Source organism: Salpingoeca rosetta, assembly GCF_000188695.1.
Source record: "Salpingoeca rosetta unplaced genomic scaffold supercont1.19, whole genome shotgun sequence".
Classification (NCBI taxonomy): Eukaryota; class Choanoflagellata; order Craspedida; family Salpingoecidae; genus Salpingoeca; species Salpingoeca rosetta.
Window position 1 is genome coordinate 599,474 of NW_004754915.1, and position 19,280 is coordinate 618,753.

Genomic DNA, 19,280 nt, shown 5'->3' on the forward strand with positions numbered 1-19,280 from the left:
ACTAGCATGACCCTTTATGATTTATTGTTAGTCATGGCACTATTATATCCACCGTTCTTTGTGCGTACCCCGTTTTTTATTTCGTGGATGGGCTGACTTTTTGTGAGTCAAATTCAGAGACCTTCGCTGAGAGTGGAGACTGCGTGTGTGAAGGGAAGCGACAATGGGGGAGAGAGCTCGTGTGAGTGCAACTGCTGGTGCACACACACACACACACTCACACACACACACACACACACACACACACACACACACCATCACCATCAAATCACCACCACCACCAACAACAACAACAACCGCCACGTCAGATTTCCCCGCAACAAGCAACAAAGCGGACACACACACACAAGATACGACGCACCATCCAAACGAAAGAAAGAGCATGGTGGGGTGCCGAGGCTCCACCGTGGCTGGCGCTGCCCTCGTCGCGGTGTTTGTGTGCTGGTGCATGCTGGCGTGTGCACCTGTGACAACAACGCACGCCGCACGAACCAAGTCGACAACACCAGCAGCACCAACAACACAGGCAATACCACCACCAACAACGAAGGCAGCAACATCAACAAAGACAAGATCACCGTCGCCGTCGTCGTCGCCGTCGTCGCCGCTTGCTGCGTCCACGGCTGTGTCTGTGGTGTCGCCTGGGGCAGGTAACGGCGTGATCGAGTACGCGATATCGTGTCCTGCAACAGAGGACCACCACCTGTTCCTGCCGGCCCGCAGCGACGACGTGGGCGTGTGTGGAAGTGTGAACCGTGGGAAAGGTGGTGATGGTGGCGGCGGCGGTCAAACGGGCGACCTGACCTCCAGCGCGAGCGTGCGTGACCTCGCAGCACTGTCAGCGCCAGGACGACACCGACGCGGGAAGGGCAGCAGCACGCGCTCGCTCTCAGGCGTTGCAAGGCAAACCAAGGCGGCGACAGCAGAGCAGATGCTGGCCGACCATGCGCACCAGCTGATGATAGGGCAGCAGCTCATCAACAACCACCCGAGCGCGCTCGCCGCGACGGCGTCAGAAGAAGACCTCAGGGCAGCGCAGGCGGCCCGCACGCTGTGCGCAGACGAGCACGTGTTTGCTCTGCTCAGCAACGGCAGCTTTTGCAAACTGGACCTTGCCCGACCCTCTGGTGTGGAGTGGTGTAACCAATACGACCCCATCGTCGTCACAGAGTCCTTCGAGGTGGGAAATGTGTGTGTGTGTGTGTGTGCGTGTGTGTGCGTGTGTGTGTGTGTGTGTGTGTGTGTGTGTGTGTGTGTGTGTGTGTGTGTGTGTGTGTGTGTGTGTGTGTGTGTGTGTGGCTGTGTGTGGCTGTGTGTTTGTGATTGTGTATGTGCGTGGGCGCGCTCATGCACCTTCGCCCCTCCTCCCCCCCAACTCTGTCGATCATGTGCAGAACCAGCCAAACGTCGCCATTGGCTTTGAGGATGGCTCCGTGTATTTGGAAGAGAACGGCGCCTTTGCGTGAGCCGTTGTGTGACTTTGTGCGCGTGTGCCTGCGCGCATGTGTTTCTGGGCATGTGCTTGTGTGCTGACAGCCCACTGACTCCACCTTCCATCCTCTGACCCTTCTCCTCTTCTCATTTCAACTCGTGCACCTCTTGCCCGCCCACTCACTGGTTGGTCCTGCTCTTCTGCCACCACCACCATCACCACCACCACCATCACCACCACCACCACCATCACCACCACCACAAACACCACCACCGCCGCCGGCACCACCATTGCCGGAACAGGTCGCTGGGGGTGAAGGTGAGCGACTTTCCGCAAGACTTTGAGGTGGAGGACGTCCGCTTCGCCAAGAGCACAACATCGTGCATGGAACGCGTTGGTCTCCACTCTGGTCGCGTCTACAAGGCCTGCCGCGGGTGGGTTATGCTTGTGCCGTGTTGTGTTGCGGTGTGTATGTGTGAATATGCACATGTTTGTGTTTGTTTGATGTGCATACGTGTTTTGTTGTGTTGTGTTGTGTTGTGTGTGTGTGTGTGTGCGTGTGTGCATGTGTGTGCGTGTGTGCGTGTGCGTGTACGTGTGTGCTCATATCTGTGTGCGTGAAGAACGTTCCACTGTCCGCCCGTGGAACCCCACCTTTGCTTCTCTTTCACTGTCTTTTCTCTTCCCGCGTGTCAATGATCGTGCGTACATGCGCATGTGTCTGTCAGGCAACCGGCCAGTGGCGACGATGAAGACGAAGTGTTCATGCTTCCCTTCACCCGCCACGCCGTTGAGGGCCAGTCCAAATCAACAGGGTGCGCCGCATGTATGTGTGTGTGTGTGTGTGTGAATTGGGATGATGATGTCCAATGTTGTGCTGCGCACATTTGCGCGTTGCTTTGTACTCCTTTTCGCGGCTTCCATCTTAACACCAACACTACCTGCGCATGCTTTGGACTCAAACTTAACCAACCACCAATAGCCACGTGCTACTGAACCTGACGTGGACGCAGTTTGTGGTGATGGACCGCGTTCTGCAGCACGAAGACTTACAGGAGGAGGACTGGTACCACAATCGCGTCTTCTTCGCAACAAACATCACCCACCTCGCATTCGGGGACCCAAACGGTACGTGCGTTTGTGTATTGTGTGTGTGTGTGTGTGTGTGTGTGTGTGTGTGTGTGTGTGTGTGTGTGTGTGTGTGCTTGTGTGTGCTTGTGTGTGTGTGTGTGTGTGTGTGTGTGTGTGTGTGTGTGCTTGTGTGTGTGTGCTTGTGTGTGTGTGGGTGTGTGTGGGTGTGTGTGGGTGTGTGTGTGTGGGTGTGTGTGGGTGTGTGTGTGTGGATGTGTGCTTTGCGTTGTGCTACGTGCTTGTGTCTCCACCCACGTCGCACCACCTCATCCTTTCTTCTGTGTTGGCGCATCAGGTGTGCGTGTGTGGGAAGACACATTTGATGCCCCTGTCGTCTCCATCATCCAACTTCGCGATGGCTCTCTGTACCAGGTGATGATGATGATGATGGTGGCGGTGGCGGTGGCGGTGGTGGTGGTGGTGGTGGTGGGAGTGTGGGGTGGAGCGTGGTGATGCAACAGCGTTGACGGTTGTGGCAGTGGTGGCGTGATGCTGGTGGCAAACTGTTTGTCACACTCGAAATACTCATTGGTGCTGAATGTTGTTTTGTTTTATCCTCGCGCTTCGTTCCATCTCACCTCCGCTGCTTCGCCCCACTGCGCACTGATCAGCTCCCGCACAGCCACTTCATGTTCGACAACAGCAACACGGCACCGGGCGACAAGCCGCTCATCAGACTTGTCGAGGCAGCGGTGTGTGCATGAAGTTGTGAAGTCGTTTGCTTCCTGCAATTGCAATGCATTCTGTTGCCGCGTATCGAAACTGAAGGACACAAGTTGGCACACACACACACACACACACACACACACACACACACACACACACACACACACACACACACACACACACACACACACACACACACGTGCGCGCGCGCATACACAAGTGTCGCCCACTCCACTCAACTCAAGGTGATCTGAAGTCACTCAACTTAACCCAACTCAACGCCTACTCAACACCCACCGCGGTTCATTCATTGCAGCCACTGATTGACCCGAACAACAATGCGGGCATGCTGTCCAACTTGGCGGTCCTGTCGCTTCCGGACGATTCGTCCGTTCCGCTCGTGGCGGAAGTGGACGCCGACACCCGCGATGCCGGCATCTGGGTAAAATGGAATTGGAAATGGAAGTTGAAGTGGAGGGTGAGGGGGTGGTGGAGGGGGGTCAGCATGGTGTTGGTTGGGATTTCGTGGCGCAGTACACGCTGCAGTGTTTGTTTTGGTGCACTCACACACGTGTGTGGTGGCTGTGGTGTCCGCCATGGGTTGCGTTTGTTCGTGTTTTCAGGTGCGACCGGCGCCCGTGCACAGCTTGAGCATACTGCAGGGCCAGTGCGAACCAGGTGATCCTGCACTTACACACACACACACACGCACAGTGTTGAAGTGTCTCGCTTTGTTGCACGTTTTGCCGTTGGTTGCTTGTGCTTTCTCTCACCTGAACGTCGATCGTCGACGCACCTTTCCTAACCGCTCATCACACGAACGACTATTCCCCAACACCTCTCTTCCCTCACGGCTGTATTGTCTTCAGATGACGCCTGCCGACAGCCTGTTGCAGGTGAGGGCAACGCATTGTACAATGGCGAACTCATGTGATCTCGTGACTATTTAGTGATGTGACCGTCCCATATGCTACCTGCACGCCTATACGAACTACTCCTCTTCACACACACACGCACACGCTCACACACACACACACACACCCTCTCTCTCTCTCTCTCTCTCTCTCTCTCTCTCTCTCTCTCTCTCTCTCTCTCTCTCTCTCTCTCTCTCTTTCTCTCTCTCTCTCTCACACACACACACACACATTCACGCGAACACCTTCTCCTCCCCCCCCCCCCAAAAAAAAAATTCCGCGCACTGCAGCGCTGTACGCGGAAGCGGTGAGGAACGCGCGGCGGCGACAGCGAATGGCGGAGCACCGCATGATTGAAGGGCCAACAGGGTCATATCCGCTCGCCCCACACGCAGCGGACACACGCACGGGACAGGGAGCATTGGCCCCATCACCATCGTCGTCGTCGTCGCTGTCACTCGTTTGGTTCATCGGCGCCGGTGTCATTGCAGCAGGTGCGGCTTGAGTGGCAGTGGCATTGGTCTCCTGCGCTGTTTGTTTGTTTGTTTGTTTGTTTGTTTGGTTGGTTGGTTGGTTGGTTGGTTGGTTGTTTGTTTGTTTGTTTGCTTGTTTTTTTTGTTCATGAATTTTGCTGTGTGTTCGCAGACACATCACATCGCGTCGCACTTGTACGGGCGAGAATGGTGCCGTCTCATCACTCGTTTGCCCATTGGCTTCCTCGTTCGTGTAGGCGGTGCTGCCACTGCGGTGGTCCTGTGGCTGCGGCGACAACAGGAGCAGCAGCAGCAGCGCAAACGAGAGGAGGAGGCAAACTTGTGGCTGCAAGAGTTGCAACTGTGTCGCGCCAATCGATCACACCGGCCACGCATCGCCTCCGCAGAGCCATGTACGGCGGTGTTGAAGAGAAAGAGTGGTAGAAAGTCTTGTGTGCGTGAGTGCGTGAGTGCGTGTGCGTGAGTGTGTATATTGTGTGTGTGAATGCGTGTGTGTGTATTGCGTGTTGTGTGTTGTGTGCATGTGTGTACTGTGTACGTATGTATATTGTGTGTGAGTGGGTGTGCGTGTGCACTGTGACGGGGAAGATTTTCCAAAACGAGGCGGTGTGAATCAATGCCACGTGTTTCTTGTGATCATACTCGTGCACATGTGCATCTTGTTTGCTTGTCGAAGACTGCAAGTTTGAGCTGCAAGTGTTCATGACACCTGCAATACGCTGCTTGCCCCATCTGACACGCTCCTATGACCATACGTCCGTGCACTCGTTGTCGTGCGTATGTGTTTGTGTGTGCGTGTATACCCTTCTGCAGACGAAGGGTTGAGCCTTCACCTCAACCGCCGACTTGGAGAGGGAGCAGATAACACCATTGTGTTTGAAGGTGAGCCGTCGCTTTGTTGAAGGGGGTGTTCCTACTGCTGCAGCTTGTACCATTTGTGTTTCTTGTCATCGTTGCCCGCTGCTATGCGTATGTTTTATTCTGTTGGCTTTGATCGATCCGAACGTTCATGTTCATCGCCTTTACTCCTTTGGCTCTTGCCATCATGCCATCATGCCATCATGCCATCATGCCATCATGCCATCATGTACCATTCAACCCTGCTTCCCCTTCCAACCTTTTCCCCTTGCACCCCTTGCACCATACAACACCCTCTCTCCGCAACGTGTCTCGCCAGGCTCCTTCAAGCAGGGGGCGGTGGCTGTGAAAGTGATTGATCTCCACGAGTTTTCGTCGCCCGAGGCCGAACTGCTCCGCTCCTCACACAGCCAGCACGTTGTCAGGTACCATCGACAATGAGGCGCACAAACACACGCACACATATGCACGCACACATGTATACACACATACACACACACACACATGCACACATGCACACACATGCACACATGCACACACATGGACACATGGATGGATGGGGAAGGCGGTCTTGTCGTGGGGATGAATGGCGTTTGTTGCGTTTGCACCGTCAACTGGAGGCATAACATGCTTGTTGGCTTTTGTGGAACCTTTCACTTGTTTCAGTCTGTGTCCTCGTTTGATGTTTCCCTCTTCCTTGAAAAGTTTGATGGTGTCTTGTGTGAAGCCCAAAGTGCTGTTAGTGCTTGTTACTGCCTCGTGAGCTCATGCCCGTTGTTTGGGCGGACAGGTATTACTTGGACTTTGAGCGGCAGAATCTCAAGTTTATCGTCATGGAGCGATGCGTTGGCAACCTGAACACGGTCAGCTGCGCTTCGCTTGTTGCTGTGGTGTAGCTTTGCTGCATTGTGCTGCTGTGTGTGGTGAACGCACACACACACACACACACATACACGCACACACCTCCCTGTCAATTTTCAGTGTTTTTTGAAGTTGCGTGACAGTAACTACCATGTTCCTGACGATGCTGTGCTCGTTGGGTTTCGTTTTGTAACTCCAACCCATGTACGTGCGTGTGTGTATGTGTGTATGTGTATGTGCGTGTGATCAATACCACGACTACAGCTGGTTCAGACGCGGCAGTCGGATGGGTTTGGGCAGCTCTCCAAACTCGACATCACGCGCGGCATGCTGGAGGGCCTTGCATACCTCCACACCCACGGCATCGTGCACAGGTGTGAGAGCGTGGCGATTGTGGTGGGGATTGTGTTGGTGGATTGATGGCAGTAGTGCCGTTACTTGTCATACATGTGTCTTCAGAAGTTCCAAGTCCGAAACCCCACCCCAGCGTTCGCTTCGCACCCAAGCATATCCAACCATTCAACGGACCAAACTTCCATCCCAACAGCCCACTCCATCAACTACCCACTCCATCAACTCCCAATCCATCAAACCAACTCCCCATCCATCTAACCAACTCCGCATCAATCCACATGCACAGGGACATCAAACCGAGCAATGTTCTGATTGCCGTTCGCCTTGGGCGGCACGTGCCTGTGATTGCCGACCTCGGCCTCTCCCGCCGCGTTGCAGACGACAAATCGCTCCGCACAGCAGCTGTCGGCACCCGCGGTGGGTTGGTGGGATTTGAAAGACGTGGGGGGAGGGGGGAAGGAGAAGGAAAGAAGAGAGGCAGGGGGTGGTAACGAATGAAGGGAGGCAGGTTGCAGTTCAAAATAGGATGAGAAACGCGAACGTGAATTGTGTTCATGACTGCAAAAGCCAACGCTGTTTTTTTTTTTTTTTTTCTTTTTCATGCTCATCGGTCCAATGTGACGTGGCACTGCCCCTCGTTTGTCCTGGCAATGTGCAGGATGGCTTGCGCCTGAGGTGGAGCAAGGCGGAGGGCAGGAGGTGAAGATCACACGTGCAGCGGACATTTATTCCGCGGGACGCGTGGTGTCCTTCCTCTACACCAAACGCGTTAAGGTGACTTGGATTGAAGTTTGACCAAACATGGTCTACCTGATTGTCTGTGCAGGTTTCGTGCATGCACGTGTCAATGAGCAGTGGTGGATCATACCTTTCGATCTCATTCACGACCCTTATCTTTTCACACACACACACACTCTCTCTCTCTCACACACACACACACACACTCTCTCTCTCTCATACACACACACACTCACACACACACACACACACGCTCTCACTCACACACACGCTCTCTCATGTGTGATACGGCAAGATTGCGAGCGACCCTCTCTCGTACGAGGAAACGAAACACCTTCGGCAAGCGCTCATTGACAGGTGAGGAGGACCACAACTCCACCATCAACACCTGCATCGACACAATGGGCTTAAGTCGTCTTCTCAGTCGTGCGGGGCAGTGTGGATCATGCGTGATGCTGGCCACAATTTCCGCAACAAGCCGTCAAACAAACACGCACGCACTACAATAACACAATGTTGTGCCGTACGCTTTATTCATTACAACCCTCTCATCTCTTGTCCCTCCCTTTCATGCTGCGTTTCAGGATGACTGCCTCGTCACCAGCTGACCGCTTGTCTGCAGAAGAGTGTCTCAAGCACAAGTTCTGTCGACACGGCGAAGTGTGTGTGTGTGTGTGTGTCTGTGTCTGTGTCTGTGTCTGTGTCTGTCTGTGTCTGTCTGTGTGTGTGTGTATGTGTTGTGTCTTGTGTGGGTTTGAGGGCAAGCGTGCATTGGTGTTGAGGCACTCCGCTCACAATCGCTTTCAATATGCTGTCCGTTGGGGGCTTGACATTGCGTTTGGGACAGGAAAAGGCACTGGCTGATGCACTGCTGCTGAGCATGATTGAACCAAACAGGAAACCAACCATGGGGGAGGCGCAGCTCGGTACGTTTTGCCAACACACACACACGTGCATGTATTTACACAGTGCATGCATACTTGCACGCATGAGCGCGAACACACACATCACCGTCTCCTGCTTGTGTTTGACCACACACTACACCTCATCTTCTTGGAACATTGTCTTCTGTTCCAACGCGTGTGTTGCTGGGGTTGGTGTTGGTGTCTCTTGTTGCGGCGTCAGCGGACAACGTGAAGTTGTCGCTTCGCGATCGTCTCGGCACCGGCGCCGCGAACACGGCCGTCTTTGCTGGTGAGCACTGCACCTGCTCCCTCTGTGCTGATATCAAGACCATTGTCGCCACGACACGCACTCGTCACACGACACACCCTCCTCCTTTACGCATGCTTGCTGCTGCTGCTGCTGCTGCTGTCGAAGTCCCAATCCCCAACCGTCTTTGTTCACAACTCGCTTCCTCCTCTCACCCAAACATACACACATACACGCACATACACACATACATACATACGCACGCACTTTTTGTTTTGTTTCCTTTTTATTTTTTCCAGGCCGGCGCGGGGACACGCCTGTGGCGGTGAAGTGCATAGCGTCGCAGGCCGTGGACGCCGTGCGAGAAATTGAGCGTCTTCACGACGCCCACAACCACAACGTCATCAGGTGTGCGGGTGGGATGCCGTGGTTTGGTGCTGGATGCGGGGATATCTGCAATGCTTGCCGTTGCACAACGAAATGACAGCAGGAGGACCCACCACAGCCACCGCAACAAGCAGGAACAGCAGTAGCAAAAGCACGCCACCCTTGTCACCCACCTAACACGCGCCTGTACTTCTTTTAATTCCATGCACATAGATACTACCAGCACCACGTGGTGCATACGGTGACGTGCATTGTGCTGGAGAAGTGCTTGTGCAGCCTTTCAGATGTGAGTTGCACGATGGAGGACAAGTATGAGCACGTGTTTGGTCTCCTGTTAATGTTGTTGTTGTTGTGACTGCTGCGTGTGTGTATTTGTGCGTGTGTGTGCGTGCGTGTGTGTGTGTGTGTGTGTGTGTGTGTGTTGTGTGTGTGTTGTGTGTGTGTGTGTGTGTGTGTGTGTGTGTGTGTGTGTGTGTGTGTGTGTGTGTGTGTGTGTGTGTGTTGCTCTGTGTGTGTGTGCTGTTGTCTCAGTTGGTGTTGTTGTGCATGTTGTTCTTCCTTGACTCTCCTTTCTCGGTTCACACATCCCAATTCTGCGACCCACAAACAAACAAGTTGCTCAACCTCACTCACACTGACACACTCACACTCACACACACACACACACACACACGCGCGCGCGCGCTGGCGCATCTCCACACCTCCCACACAACACCACTCCCCCCCCCCGGCGCTCCACCTCCAAACAGCTGGTGCAAGGCGGACGTGCTGGAGCCACGCGTGTGCAGCTGTCGCGGCATGCGATTGTGGAAGGGATGCTGAGCGGCCTCGCATATCTGCATGCACACGACATTGTGCACTGTGACGTGAAACCGAGCAATGTCCTGATTGCTGTGCGCCATGGCAAGCACGTGCCTGTGATTGCGGACTTTGGCCTCTCGCGTCGCCTCACGCCAGACGAGTCCTGTCACACACGCAACGTCGGCACGCCAGGTGTGTGTCGTGTGTGTGTGTGTGTGTGTGTGTGTGTGTGTGTGTGTGTGTGTGTGTGTGTGTATGTGTGTGTGTGTGTGTGTGTGTGTGTGTGTGTGTGCGTGCGGTACTGTGTACTTGTTTATTGCGTGTATTTCGAGCGGTGTTGTCGTCACCCGGGGGGGGGGTTGTGTTGAATTCTGCACCATGATCATGAGAGCCCTTTTCCTCACATGCGTTGCACACCTGCTTCATCACATCCCCCATTCATCGTCCGCGGTCAAGGCTGGCTGGCGCCGGAGGTTGATCGGCCGGGCGTGGTGCACGTGACGCCTGCAGTCGACGTGTATGCGGCGGGAATGGTCATCGCCTTCCTCTACGACGCACAAACAGATTCGGTGTGTGTCTGTGTGTCTGTGTGTGTCTGTGTCTGTGTGTCTGTGTGTATGTCTGTATGTCTGTCTGTGTGTGTCTGTGTGTCTGTGTGTATGTGTGTGTCTGTGTGTGTACACGTTGATGAAGGTACGCGCTGGCTGACATATGAGCAACCCTCCTTCCCGATCTCTTCCAACCCCCAACCCCCCCCCCTTTTTCTTTCTTCGGTTTCGTTTCCCTTTCCTTTGGAATCTTCCCCCATTCGTCGCTATCGTGGATAATGACATTGCAGTTACAACCGGACGAGCAGCCTTTCATTGCAACAGCAGAAGTGCGGCGTGACCTCGTGGACAGGTGTGTGTGTGTCTGTGTGTGTGTGTGTGTGTGTGTCTGTGTGTGTCTGTCTGTGTGTCTGTCTGTGTGTGTGTGTGTGTCTGTGTGTGGTGTGGATAGCAGCCGCTAGTTGCTTCCTGATGGCATATTCTGAAATGCACGTGTACACACAAATTCACGTATGTGCATGCATACAGGATGACGAGCAAATTGCCGCAGCAGCGGCCTGCGGTGGCAGCGTGCCTAGCGCACCCGTTTTTCTGGGACGTGTCGGAGGTACAGCAGCACGTGAAGGAGCTCAACGACGACCTGCAGGCGATCAAGAGGGACGCGGGAGACAAGCGCATGTCGGACGAGAGGCGTGCTGCGCTGACACGCCAGCTTGACCACGCCAAGGCCACCTTGCAGCCCCTCCAGCAATCTTGGGCATCGTGGTTTGGTGCGTTTCTATGTTGGGGGAGGGAGGGGGTTGGTGTATGAGATTGTCGCTGTCTGTGTATGTGCACGTGTTGTTTGTGTGTGTGTCTGTGTGTGTGTCTGTGTGTGCGTCTGTGTCTGTGTGTGAGTGTGTGCCTGTGTGCCTGTGTGTCTGTGTGTGAGTGTGTGCCTGTGTGTCTGTGTGTGTGTGTGTCTGTCTGTGGGCGTGTGTTTGTATGCGGTTGTATGCGATTGTATGCGATTGTCTGTGTCTGTGCCTGCCGTGTCGGTCGTCTCGCCCTCATTCCCCCCCCCCAACCTCCCCTCACCCAACCACCGACAACACCAACACCACCAACAAACGCGCGGGCACGCAGATGATCCTGTGTTGAAGGATCACTTGCTTGTTCCAAAGAAGGGGGCAAAGTACAGCACAGACGTGCTGGATGTTATTCGTGCTCTGCGCAACAAGGTGTGTGTGTGTGTGCCGTTTGGCTGGTTGCTTTCGACAACGACCACGTTGTGCCTCTGCGTGATGATGCACGTGCTGACAGACATGCATGTGTGCACGTGTCTTGGCACCAAACAAACTAACACACACACACGCACATGCACTCTCAGAGACATACACACAGTGCACACACACACAGTGCACACACGCACGCACGCACGCACACACACCACACACACACACATACACACTCACTCACGCACACACACCAACCCCCCGTCTGCAGGTTGAGCACATTAAGGAAGTTCCACCACAGGTGTTATCGCCACTGGAGGTGACGCGAGACAACTTGACCATCTTCTTCCTCGAGAGGTGCGTTTGGCGCTGCGTGCATGCACGCATAGCCCAGCCTGGCACGGCCTGGCACGGCCTGGCACGGCTTGGCACGGCTTGGCTTGTGTAAAGTGCCCACGGCGTCTGGTGTATGCATGTGATGCATGGCACACTGCACGCACGCGCGCGCGTGCGCAAACTTACCGACCACGAGCAAGTCACGCCAACTCACGCCAACTCGCGCCACCCACGCCACACATCATTGCACGTTCTCACACCCCACTCGTGCCACGCAACACGCACTGCACGCATAGGTTTCCTGCATTGTTGGTGCATGTGCACTCGCTGCGGGCGTACTTGCAGTCGCAGTAGGCAACCCGTGGCTTCCCCTTGTTACCATGTCGTTGCGGCGGGCCTTCTGCACGGCCTAACCATCGGCACTTAAGCCTCCTGCCCCATCATCTTTTTGCGCTGTTTTTGCTTCTGGCATGTGCTCCTTCAACCACGCGCATAAGTGCGGAAGCATGCAAGCAAGCGTGGCGTGGCGTGGCGTGGGCGTTGGCGTGGGTGCATGTGTCTCACGTCCAGAACAACAAAGCCAACAAAGCAAAACAACAGTGTTTAGCTTGCGAAGCACCGTAGTCGACGTTGTCTTGGGGTTGGCGAACGAAAGCGTGTCCCACTTGTGGTTGGGTGCACCGCATGCAATGCATTTCAAAACGCCGGACCCAACCCACACTTGCATGTTGTTGTGCGATTTGCCTGGTCGTTAGGCGATCCGCCCCGCAAGCACGCTGCACGGGCGCAAGCGAATGTACGAGACGATTGCGTTCTCGTTATGCAACGCGCGTGCGTGTGCGTTGCGCGTCTGGGCAGACACTTCCATCCGCAGTTGTGCTTGACGGTTCGTGTGGAAGTGCAAATTATTGCACACAGCCACGACGTGTGTCACTTTCCACACGCAACCCTCCCACATCAAGCCACACGCACACGCACACACGCGCCACTTCCACACATACAAGTCGGCACTTCCTCTCACCTGCTCTTCCTCCGTCATCGGCGTGGTCAAGCCTAAGCGCAGCGGAGAGGCCCTCAACCCGCACGCGATCATACCCCCCAATATCGGGTGCACTCTTGCAGTGTTGCGCTTCCACCTCCACCTGTTGTTCCACCTCCACGGCCCGCCAGTGCCAAGCGCAAAACACCACCAGGTGCGTTGTTTGTTTGAGGTTTTGTGCTGGCTGTGTGTGCAGGTGATTTGATGTGATTGATGTTGTTGGACCATTTGGTGTCTCCGTTTTGCCCCGCCAACCATGAGCAACACACACACACACGCACACACACACACACGCACATCAAACGACCACACACGAAACCCCCTCCTTTTACCGCTCTTTTTTGACTTCGAAGCGGTCTCGGTGGTGGGTTTCGGACGAGTGCGACTGACTGCAACAGCAACAGCAAATCAGCAATCAGCAGTGGCAAGCGGTGCGGGGCGAATGGGCGGGTCGATGGTGCGGCGCGTTTGTGTTTGTGTGTACAGCGGATGAGGCGTGACGCCCGGTGAGATGACGTCGACGCGTGAGCAACTCGCCCATGATTGTGCAGCACACTTCGACTACGATGACGCCGCCAACGTCATCAACATCAGCAACAACACACAGCACGTGCAATTGAGGCTTGAGCAAGGACGCGTAATCAAACACGCACTTGCTCGCTTGCTTGTGTGTTGTTCGCGTTTGGACGCCCGTTTCCGTCATCATAGCCACACCAGCCGCACGCACCCGACAGAGGAAGCAAAGAAGTGTAGGGGGAAGAGTTTACATTTGCAGCTGCGTGTCGAGGTACCAAGATGACAGGCATTCGATGCTACGATGATGAGTTGCGAGGGAGTGGCGTGTGTCATCTGCAACTTCTATGAGGCAGCCGATGAAGACAGCATGTAGTGGTTGTTCGTTCGTTCGTTCGTTCGTGAGAGCGAGGGATCGATCGACTACCCCGCCAGCCAGCCGTTGATGCGATGCTGCCTGTGTTGTCTCGAGCAAGCAAGCAAGCAAGCCACATCAGCACAACACTTAGATTGCCACCACGTCGCTTTTCCTCCATCCAGCCATGACACATCCCCAACACACGTCCCTAACATAATCACCCAACGCTTGCACCACAACCCCAATGTTACTGCGAATTACTCATCACCATCGCAATGCGGCTGGCTTGTTGTGACAACGCGGGCATTGTTTGATTGCTCTTCTGTTGCTTGCAAGCAAGCAGGGAGGAGAATGAATAGCGGTCATGCGCAATTGGACGACAACAGCACACCGGACGACACGCACGGCCCCGCAGGAAGTGCTCATGTTGACGACACCCCGACGCCATCAGCCCCTCAACCCACCACCGCTGCTACCGCCGCCTCCGCCACCATCCCACCCTCAACGACAACCCCTTCCTCCTCATCTCACCATACCCTGACCCTAGTCTCCGGAACAAGCGTGGGGGCGGCTCCGGCAATCTCTTCAACGCGGACACCACCACCACCACCACCACCACCGACGACATCAACCACGGCGACACCAACACCAACAACAACGACGACGACAGCAACGACGGTGACGAGCGGCCCACCCACCACCACCACCACCACCGTTGCTGCCACCGTCTCTGCCACCGCGGTTGAAGAGTATAGCAGGCAACCCCAGCCACAACTACGTGGACAGCAGCCACAAGTACGTGGACAGATCCTTGCGGAACCGGTCTTGGCGACACCCTCGCGACTTGTCATCTCGCAACACCAGGCTGAATCGCCATTGCCCCAGCAATCACAGCAACAACAACAAGAAGAAGAAGAACAACAACAACAACAAGAAGAAGAACAAGAAGAAGAAGAAGAAGAACAACAACAACAACAACAACAACAACAACAACAACAACAACAACAACAACAACAACAACAACAACAACAACAACAACAACAACAACAACAGCAGCAGCAGCAGCAGCAGCAGCAGCAGCAGCAGCAGCAGCAGCAGCATGTGCATCAATTGCTCCAAAGCTTGACGGCTCCAGACACGCCATTCCCTCCTTTCCACCCCCTCTTCCAAACCCCGGGCTTTCACGCCCACCATCATCACCAACAGCACCAACAGCACCAACAACACCAACAGCATCATCAGCATCATCAGCATCATCAGGCCCCCGCGCCAACTACCTTGCCGCAACAGCCATTCCCCACGCCTCAAGCAATCCCAGCTGAACTCATGCACAGCCTGCAATATCAGCATGGCACAGGCATGGAGAATGTGCTGCGACATTTCCTGCAAAGCCAACAGATGCAATTTCCACAACCCGTGACACAGGCACCACATTTACAGCAGCTTCAACAACATGTGCAGCAACTACAGCAACAGCCGCCGCCACCACCACTGCCACAATCGCAACCGCATCCTCAGCACCCGCAGCAGCCTCCGCTTGGTGTCGCCCCATGGCATGGCCCACAGCACGCCGGCATGATGGCACCGTCATTGCTACCACCCGCGACAGCAGAGGCAGCACAAGTGCTTGGTGGTGGCATGGAGGCGCCAGCCAAACGTGCAAAGTACACGACGACGCCCAAGCCAGAACAAACAACCACACCCGACACAGGGTCAGCCACAGCACACACACCCCAGGCACCATCCTCGGTTGTATCCATGGCAGGAGCCGCCACGACGCAAAGCCGTCAAGGGAAAAAGGTACGCATATAAAAACACACACACACACACACACAATGGGGAGGTGAGACAGGGCAATTGAGAAGCGACAAGTGGCGTGGGGAGGAAGGCAGAAGAGGAAGCGAGGAGGGATGCCAAGCTGAGTTATGCGATGCAAACTGTCGTGCAAGTGTTGATGATGAAGCAGTTTCACAAAACACTTCGAGCTAGCAAGGAAATCCTGTTTGAATGCATTTATAACAGCACTGTGCACATTGTGGCTGATGGTGGAATGCGCGACCAACTCACATCCATCGTACATGCTTGTTTGCTTGCTTGCATGCATGCAACGTGGCGTCCTCAGCCATATGTGTACTGTGTGCGGATCAAGGCGTACATCAGCGTCCTCTACGATGCTCAGCTGGCACGCGCCAAGAAACGTCCTGAAACACAGCGGCAAGGTCGAGACGTTGATGATGATGATGACGAGGACGACGACAAACAACAACGGCATCAACATCAGCAACAGCAACATGGGCAGCAACAGGAGTTTCACTATCACGAGGCAGATGTTGCCGCCTTCATGTCGCTTGCAGCAACCGACAAGTTCTGCGGGCAGTACACAAAGCGGTACGCATCCCTCCACCCCCACGACGACATGATTCACGAGCACAAAGTCTGGGATGAGGGCGATGCTGGCGATGCCGGTGCCAGCCAACGCGGCAAGGATGATGATGATGATGATGACAACGACAACGACAACGACAACGACGACGACAACGACGACGGCAAGAAGCGTGATGACAACGACCACAACGATGACAATGGCGGCGGTGACGGTGAAGAAGCAAGCTCATCTGGCGCGCGCCCTGCCCAGCTTCACGTCTCCACCGCACGCGTGCTGTTGAAGGGCAAGACGCGACTTCTGCTGACGGTGAAGCGGCGAGCGCTTGACATCATCCCCATGAGCGGAACTGTGCTGTTCTTCGCCCAGGGGCTGGTGGCGCCCGTGAAGATTGTGCGCCCGTCTGATCTCGCTGACACCTTCATCACGGATGAGCAGCAGCGGCAGATTACGCGGTGGGACTTTGGCGTGCACCGCAGCTTGGTTGTGGCGCACACCAGCATCGCCGCCTTCCTGGCGCAGCACGAGCACTTCTCGCACGTGCTGCTGCCGCGTGACATGGGCAGGCACGGGCTCTCCGTGATGGAGACAGACGTGCGGGTTGGCGGCGATGATGCTGATGGTGGTGGTGGTGAGGAAAAGCAGGACAGGGGAGAGGACCATGTGCTGTGTCTGAAGCTGATCAAGCTTGGTGTGCGGGTTGCGCCACGCGGCAAGGCGGCTGAGCTTCGGTACTACACCTGGGCGAAGGAGGAGGACACGCGCACGGGCGTGACCATCAAGTGCGAGGTACTCGGCAGCGAACGCACACACTCGCGGGCCAACGCCCGCCTGGAGAGCAGGGTTGCCTCGCGGTATCAGCAGTGGAGGACAGTGAGCTCCAACACGGACGATCGCGAGTGTCTGCACGTCGTGCTCGCACGGCGCAACCGTCGCGTCACCATGTGGATCCGCCCTCTATCCAGATGACAACACCTGCGTCCGTGTTGTTGGTGTTGGTGTTGTTTGTGTTGTTGTTGAGTGACGACTGTTCTGACTGTTGTTTGTGTTGTTGTTGTGATGCTGGTGTTGTCGCTGTTACTGTTGCGTTTGTTGTTGAAAGGCTGTTGCTCGACGTTGTAATGTCGTCGCGCCGACGGTAGTGTGACTTTGTCGTCGTCGTGCGGTGTGCGCTTTTGTTGCGGGATGCAGCTGGTGTGGGGTTCACATGCGCCACACTCGCAAGCCAGTGTGCTTTCCGCTGCTTCGTCTTTGCCCTCCCTCTAAGCTCTCTCTGGTTGATCATGTTCTCTTTCTTCCGATACGCTTCATCCGTCTTCCTTCGTCTCGATACGTTCATCCTTTCATCTTCGTGTCACCTCGTGGCGTGTAGTCCTCAGGCCCTCCTCCCTTGTGCCATGCTTGCCACCATGCATGCTTGCACTCTGCCAGCTCGCTTGATCCTTGTCTTTTCTCACCACGACATGCTGGTGGCGTGTTGTCCTCGCGCTGTACATCTTGTACATTGGTCCCCAACATCATGTCTTCATGTCACATCACTTTACATTACTCCTAGTTGTCTTCCGTCATCGAGTCATCATTGCTTCACTGCTGTCTCCTCCTTCCTCCCCGGCATGCTGTGTGTAAGCAACGGATGTGCATACGTTCTTAAATGGTTGCTGACTGCCATTCCACGTTCACTGCCGCACTCAAACGCATCCAAAACGCGTTCATGTGCCCTTGTGTCCATTATTGTTGTTCGCCTCTCGGTTCGGTGTCCATACGTTTGTACGTGTACAACTCTCAGAACTCTCTCACTCTTGATATCGCTCGCGTTGCTTGGTTGAGGCTGCGCATGTCCGTTTCGATGGTGCATGACGCTGCGTTCATCTCTCTGTGCCATCACTGCAGCTGTCGCACCCTGGCTGTGCTCGCTTGCTTCCTGAAGTGCACTTGGTCCGTCTTGGTCCGCTCGTCATCTTCATGCCCTCAGTTCTTCGCTGCGCTGCGCTGCTTCGTCTGACCGTCTCATAAATGCAATTCTTCGTTGTGTTGACATGCGACGCGATTGCTGTGAACATGTGGGACATGTGGGTTGCTGGTGTGAGCATGTGTGCTGGATGGACGGGTGGCACTGAGTGGGGTGCAGGACAACGGGACATCTGCGTGTACATGCTGATGTCTCGTGTGTTCTTGTGTCTGTTGGTGTGTCTGTTGGTTTCAGCGTGCTTGCTTGCAGGCAACGTGGGGTGTTCGGGGTTTGAATGGTGTGCTCCACGCACAGCATCACTCATGAACACCGGTTGACCGCATGCTTGCTGATAAGTTGTGTTGTGGTCATTGTTGTGGTTGTGAAGTTTGTCCGGACATGTCTGAGCCACTTTGTGATATCTTGCACAATGTGTATGTGGTCGACTGAGCAGTTCTTGTCGTTCACGCATCGTGCACGAGAAAGACACGAATGGGTGCGAGCGAGGAACGTGTTACGACAAGTTCATGGTCACAGAAAGGAGAGGGGGGAGGAAGTTGCTGCATGGCGCGGCTGATGGCAAGCACACATGAAAGGAGCCACGTGCACATGGATGAGTGCACGAGGAAAGGCACACAGACACGGGAGAGGAGGAAGAAGAAGACGATCAGCAAGAACAACAAGCACAGATGCAAGAAAAGTAAGGGAGCAGACGGGGTGTGTTGCGCTGCGCTGTGCTGTTTACTGCTCTGCCCTGCGGCGGCGGGCACCACCCTTGCGAGCGTCACCACCAGATACGGCCGCCTTGTCGCCAGCGTCCTCGTCCTCCTGCTCATCGTCGTCCTTGTTGCCGCCACTCTCGCCCTTCTTCTTGTCCTGCTTGTGCTTCTGCTGCATGGCTTGCTCCTGCTTTGCCTGCTGCACACGCACCGCCGCCTCCTGCACTCGTGCGAATGTGTCGTATGTATGTGTACGTTTGTGTATGTGTGTTGTTGTGTATGTGTGTTGTGTTGTGTGTGTGTGTGTGCGCGCGTGTGTATGTTGTGTGGGTGCAGCGAGTGCAATACCATGACAAGCCTCTCTCTCCACACACACACACACACACACACACACACACACACACACACACACACACACACACACACACACACAC

General features: G+C 55.0%; 3 protein-coding genes across 3 annotated transcripts in view; 2 read left to right on the forward strand and 1 right to left on the reverse strand.

Annotated features, from left to right (window-relative positions):
* The first annotated feature begins 291 nt into the window (after positions 1-291).
* PTSG_12653 (IRE protein kinase) lies at positions 292-12,480 on the forward strand. Its single transcript, XM_004991626.1, has 31 exons — positions 292-1,180; positions 1,395-1,462; positions 1,735-1,866; positions 2,161-2,247; positions 2,415-2,560; positions 2,859-2,935; positions 3,175-3,255; positions 3,546-3,671; positions 3,853-3,907; positions 4,099-4,125; positions 4,434-4,637; positions 4,874-5,029; positions 5,451-5,519; positions 5,815-5,920; positions 6,286-6,358; positions 6,621-6,730; positions 6,997-7,127; positions 7,369-7,484; positions 7,744-7,805; positions 8,033-8,108; positions 8,296-8,374; positions 8,574-8,642; positions 8,900-9,008; positions 9,201-9,273; positions 9,737-9,980; positions 10,245-10,357; positions 10,627-10,688; positions 10,865-11,106; positions 11,462-11,556; positions 11,822-11,907; positions 12,183-12,480. Exons 1-31 carry the CDS (start codon positions 383-385, stop codon positions 12,238-12,240), a joined length of 3,930 nt encoding a protein of 1,309 aa, XP_004991683.1. The 5' UTR covers positions 292-382; the 3' UTR covers positions 12,241-12,480.
* Positions 12,481-14,872: 2,392 nt separating this feature from the next.
* Positions 14,873-17,995, forward strand: PTSG_07881 (uncharacterized protein). Its single transcript, XM_004991627.1, has 2 exons — positions 14,873-15,596; positions 15,919-17,995. The coding sequence occupies exons 1-2, from the start codon at positions 15,123-15,125 to the stop codon at positions 17,146-17,148; spliced, it is 1,704 nt and encodes a 567-aa protein (XP_004991684.1). The 5' UTR covers positions 14,873-15,122; the 3' UTR covers positions 17,149-17,995.
* A 534-nt stretch (positions 17,996-18,529) lies between these two features.
* PTSG_07882 (uncharacterized protein) overlaps positions 18,530-19,280 on the reverse strand; it is a 2,803-nt gene continuing 2,052 nt past the window's right edge. The window contains exon 5 of the mRNA XM_004991628.1: positions 18,530-19,066. Coding sequence (XP_004991685.1) covers positions 18,869-19,066 — 198 coding nt within the window. The 3' untranslated portion in view covers positions 18,530-18,868. The remainder of the gene's footprint in view (positions 19,067-19,280) is intronic.

Coding starts and splice junctions, on each gene's coding strand:
- PTSG_12653 (XM_004991626.1), top strand. CDS start 383: ATGGTGGGGTGCCGAGGCTCCACCGTGGCTGGCGCTGCCCTCGTCGCG. Junction 2,248..2,414: donor GGCCAGTCCAAATCAACAGG/GTGCGCCGCATG, acceptor AACCACCAATAG/CCACGTGCTACTGAACCTGA. Junction 9,274..9,736: donor GCTTGTGCAGCCTTTCAGAT/GTGAGTTGCACG, acceptor ACCTCCAAACAG/CTGGTGCAAGGCGGACGTGC.
- PTSG_07881 (XM_004991627.1), top strand. CDS start 15,123: ATGCACAGCCTGCAATATCAGCATGGCACAGGCATGGAGAATGTGCTG. Junction 15,597..15,918: donor AAAGCCGTCAAGGGAAAAAG/GTACGCATATAA, acceptor TGGCGTCCTCAG/CCATATGTGTACTGTGTGCG.